Genomic DNA, 5,292 nt, shown 5'->3' with positions numbered 1-5,292 from the left:
TCACCACATTCCGAATTTTCGAGCAGTAAGTCGCGATATCAATATCTCAATTGTAGCCCTTAAATCGATATTCTTGTTTGTGTTTGGTCACACCATGCCCATCTGGTGTGACACATACCCCTGTTACCAGGGTATGTGATCCCGTTACACTGACAGACAAGGCATCGACAATACTCCAGGATCGTATGCAATCTGAAATAGGCTATTCATGGGTTAAAGCATGCAACAAGTGCATGGAACAAGACAATACATCGTGTTTTTGTGAAAAATGACTTTATGGGCCACAGGGAGGCAGTGCATTTATGTCAAGCGATCCTAGAAAATTTTATCTACGTTTGTCTGTACGCGGATGACATTGCGAGGCATCAGTATTGCTATTCTAGTCCGGTGGTTCCCGTAATATTTGTCAAGAGCATTACAGTCTCTGAAATTTGACAGTAACGGCGGCTACGATATAGAATCAAAACAGCTGCCAACGCCGTTTCTAACCCCGTTAATTCAGTGATGCCAACACGGTCCATAATAAGACTTACTTGTGCTTAGTTTCTCTTCATTGTGCACGACGGGGCTATCAAATTGTTCAATGTGTTAAATTAAACGGTGAGAATGACACGAATGAATTTAACCAGTTCATACTGAAATTTCCTGTACTGGTAGTAACTTGGTCACCAAAACTGTCGTCTAGCGTACTCGCGAGTTTTCACCTTAGCTTAATCATCTTCGTGTCTCTCTCGCTCAGATCAGTCAAGAGCACGTAAGAACGAAAATTGCAGGGCTTTTTCCTTGGTAACTCCTACGTAAAAACGAAAATTGCAAAGCCCACCACCCCCTGGTCACCCCTTCCAAAATCTTGCCCGTACGTGTAGAATTTTCAACCACTGGTGAACCATACATTTCACTTCACTCTCTGCACTCTATAGGCGACAACCTTGCAACACTTGACGACTGTTGTTGCAGCACTCGTTGCGCGCGGCTTGCGCTCAGTGTCGATCGCGACTTTCATTTATACATGGCGACCGTCGAATCGATAGACAAACTGCTAAACCACTCAACGATCACATGCGAAAACACCATCAGATCAACTCCCAGTATCAACTTCCATGGACCGACGTGAGCTACGCCATTCCTGCAGCACACTTCACGCGGATCATGCTGACCTTAAATGTGGACGGATCTTTATTGCCGCAAAGACTATCATCGTGTCATGTGAATATGCAATTTATATACTAAGATGTAGATATCCGGAAGGGATAACGACTAATTCTGCCTTGTATGACATGCCACTGTATTCTCAAGATTAAACATTGTGTTATTGACCTTTTGAATGCTTTCGTAGTCAAGACACTTGCGAAATGGAATGTGCCACTGCTTACCACAGGGACAGTCAATGCAATCCATTCAATATGATGATTTTTAAGTCAAGCATCGTCTAATACCACCTCCATCATAAGTGCGAGTGTTTTGTGCAAAAAATTCTGATTTGTTCGACACAATCTGTAATCCCTTAGTCACTTCAACCATTGTCTGACTTCCTCTTGCTTTGATGATCGCCAGAGCATTGCTTTTCCAGTCTATTCTCCGAATGTCAGTAGTTTACGCATCTGTTGTACACTTGATCGAAAAACGTTTCCACCGTCATCATTCTTCGTAGCAAACCTACACCCGCATCAGCATTCACACCATTTCTACACCATTCACATCCGAGTTTAGCTCTGCAAGATTATATTTAACGCTAAATTACGCGTAGAGGGGCATGTGCATGTCACTGTTTGCAGGAAAGTTTTGTACAACTCGGCATGAAGTCGATAGTTTTATAAGCTTTCGTAGCCTAACTGATTTGCGATTCTTTGTCCATGAATTTACTGTCCATATCAAGCTAATGATTAACATTTGGACGTTTGCCTGTTTTTGTGGAGCTAAATGAAAAACAACTCTTCTTATAGATCGGTCAGTCCTAACAGATGATTCCTTTGGGATAGACTCGTATTTCTTGCTTCATCGTCAGAATCTGATGAAAAATATCATTAAGTTATGGAGTGCAGTTTGAATAGCTTGTTCTTGCGAGAGTTGGTTTCACCTCAACAGAGAGTGATGTGAACCCACTTAAACAACACCTCCAGTCATTCGCTCAGACATATCACTTTCCACATTCAGGTTGCAAATACAATCATGAGATGACTGTCAAGACCCAGAATTGAATCTTTAATATATGTCGCCTGCTTCGAAACAAAAGCGAGGGAGGGCACTTGCTACATAGATTGACGAGCTGAGGTCACCAATAATCAGGTCATGTAATTATTTAGATTAATTTAGTAAGATATTCTCGCTATCACAGTACATGGTGGTGTAGGTTCGGTTCGTTACATCAGAAATAATTTATAGATGATAAATTGCATTTGATACTTTTAAAATGGAGTTTCGACGGCTATGCGTTGAAGGAGGCGGACGATCGGAAGTCCACGCTCACATGGACTTGAACTGCCGGTAGTACACCTTCCCAAAATGAATCAGAGGAAAATTTGTTGTAATGGCAGAATATAGTTTTTTGTAAAGCTTCGCTATGTTTGCACACTATAAAGACTGCATTTTCTGCTCAGTCGTCCATTCAGCTGTTGCATGCAGTGAGGATCTACTGAGCTTATGGGATGAGAAGGGATAGTCTGTCGTACGATAGCTCTACATAAGACAGGTAAGAGATGGCTATTTGCACTATTTCTGAAATGTAAAACCTGATGGTTAGCTGTCGCAGGATTTTAGATTGAACACTACTGTCGTCTTTTGAAGTGTGCCTTCCAGTCAAATTCTATATTTTGTGAGATTTGACTGTGTACTTTATCTGAGATAATTTGGCGTAAATAATAGATAATCAGCAATCGCTGCGATTTAATCCTCCGTTCGAAGTGTTTTTACTCTAAGATTTGATCACAATCATTCCTCCCATGATTCCTCCCATCATTCAGGTAAAGATTTTATTTTATTAAAAGATTGATCCAGAAAACGAATCCGGAGAAAGATGTCACAGGCCTGCCACTTCTATCTTTCGATCATGCCTCGAAAACGAATTCATTCCTTAAGAAAGCTTTGAAGCCGACTATCTAGTCTCCGGAGAGATTTTGTCCTATACCAGCGCAACAAACGATATCATGCGCAGCCAGTATCTCATCTCTCTTCTACTCGTCAGTCTTACGGTTCAAGACGTACTCTCGACACACGAACATAGGTCCAAGCACGAGGAACCAGAGTCAATGCCGAACTCTATTGCTCCGTGGAGAGTTCACGGCAGTCGCCTTCATCGTGCAACGAAGCGTAAGATTACAGCGAGCAAAGAACGTATGCGGACGTTGAAAGGTGCAGTAACGAAGCTCATCAATGTCATGCGTCTTGCGCCGGTAAAATTCGAGGAAATAATAAGGGATATTAGGATCGCTAATGCCATTGGGGTGATAAAAAGAGCAGGGGTCAACCAAGCACTTATGTTGGGATATCATCCTCTCCAAGTGATGACCTTGCTGAAGAGCAGCCCGGATCTCGCAGCCGAAATGTCGACAGTTTCTCTTGTGCACTGGAAAAGAAATCCAAAATTAACGCAACTCGTTGAATTTATAGAGGAACACGATAAGTGGTTGTCGATGTTATGAATAAGAAAACTCATTCAGCGGTAATGAGAATCTGGGCGGAAGAATGGCGAAAAATGGACATCGTCCAACAGGCGGCCGTCGATGACGAATTGGATAAGGCCATTACAATTATATCAGGAGACCATACCGGCGAAGATTTGGTCGCGGATGGCGTATCGCCGATTTTGTACATCCGAGCGCTGGGGGAATTAGCTGAGAAAAAATACAAAGAATCGCCGCAAGAATACGACGAGTGGTACAGCCTTCAAAGCGAAAGATTCGAGAGTTTTGTTGAAGCTTACCGGAAGAAACTTGATCTCCCCCCCATGTATCCTAAAATTGAAATGTTTGCCGATGTCAAGGTTCACGAAGGTATAGCAACATGATCTGAAGCTATGTATTGTTTTTGTGATCAGTAATTTTGTCACAATACACACTGCATCAGCTTTATCAAAATTGTCTGAACGCCTTCAACTTATGTATTTGGTCATCGCATTGTTGATATGTATTCTATGCGAAATCTTAACCAATAATACATGGAGGCGTCAATTTTGAATTGTGTGTCGAAATAACCAAATGTCTTATCGATGCCGTCAAAATAATTTCTTACTTCATCACTCAATGATGAAATGAATTATGTTCTAGGGTTTAGGGCGAATGTAGACTTCTGGGCCCTAGCACAACATCAACAATACAAATGAGCAAGATTAATTTCCATGGTCAATGTAAGCGATTTTTGTACATTACTACCTTTTTTCTATAGCGTGATCTTCTTGTTAATTGTTTATGAAGACTGATTTTGTCGTGCTGTTGGTATATTGCAAAATCATTGACTGCGCTGTTGGCGCTTTCTTTGCTCTTGGCCGATGTGCTGTAGCCTGCAAACAAATAAAACTGTCACGGACGTGCTAATAAAAATTTATGATCAACGATGAGGAAATCAAGCTCGTTTGCCGCGTCCATTCAACTTATTTCAGAATGCGGTGAAGTTTTCATAGAATCCGGAGCACAAATATATGCCGCGAGAACCGGTTGAGGTACTGAAGTTAATGGGTCCATGCGCACACCAGAGGCAATGGACATCATCGTTGCTGAGAAGAAGAATGTGAACTTTTAACGATTGAGCAACATCATGGTATGTCGCAGATGTTTCATATGTAACATTACCAAATATCTTCATCCTAAGCAACCCTTTTCTCAGTGTTGAAAGGTATGGAGCACCGGGCTTCCACACAGCTATCATAGGAGAGATACACTCTGGAGATGGCGATATATGAACGAGATCAATCGTCTCATCATGAGACCGCGGCTCGTCAGTGCTTGTTCTCGTTTAGATCGGATGAAGGCACTTTAAACTTTGATTGCAGGAATGTGGACAGCTTCAAATCCAGTTTCGAAGTTGTTGCAGCTTCATGTCCGTACCAAAAGAATTTTTCTTTTTATTAACGGTGATATCACGACTTTTCGAAGCTTCACTATGAGAGAAACCTAACAGTTTGAACTTTGGGTTGACCGATTGCCTATCAGGCAATACCTGTAACGGGGTTACACGTACCCTGGTAACAGGGGTGCGTGTCACACGAGATGGGCATGGTGTGACTGCACCCAAATGAGAATACTCTGTCCGACAACGCTATCAATGGCTTGTGGCGACTGCTTCGCAACGAGAGCAGTA

The 5,292-nt window shown here is 42.1% G+C and overlaps 2 protein-coding genes across 2 annotated transcripts; both read left to right on the top strand.

Moving 5' to 3' along the window:
* Nucleotides 1–3,143: 3,143 nt before the first annotated feature.
* Nucleotides 3,144–3,638, top strand: PHALS_08166 (RxLR-like protein; the record flags this gene model as incomplete). The annotated part of the gene is made up of 1 exon (XM_024723465.1): nt 3,144–3,638. The coding sequence occupies one exon, from the start codon at nt 3,144–3,146 to the stop codon at nt 3,636–3,638; it is 495 nt and encodes a 164-aa protein (XP_024574439.1).
* Nucleotides 3,639–3,661: 23 nt separating this feature from the next.
* On the top strand, nt 3,662–4,003 carry PHALS_08165 (uncharacterized protein; the record flags this gene model as incomplete). Its single annotated transcript, XM_024723464.1, has 1 exon — nt 3,662–4,003. The coding sequence occupies one exon, from the start codon at nt 3,662–3,664 to the stop codon at nt 4,001–4,003; it is 342 nt and encodes a 113-aa protein (XP_024574438.1).
* Between the last annotated feature and the right edge of the window lie 1,289 nt (nt 4,004–5,292).

This window comes from Plasmopara halstedii, assembly GCF_900000015.1.
Source record: "Plasmopara halstedii genome assembly, contig: Scaffold_322, whole genome shotgun sequence".
NCBI classification, from domain to species: Eukaryota; Oomycota; class Peronosporomycetes; order Peronosporales; family Peronosporaceae; genus Plasmopara; species Plasmopara halstedii.
Note: the sequence above shows the minus strand (reverse complement) of the source record. Positions and strands in the feature narration are given on the sequence as shown.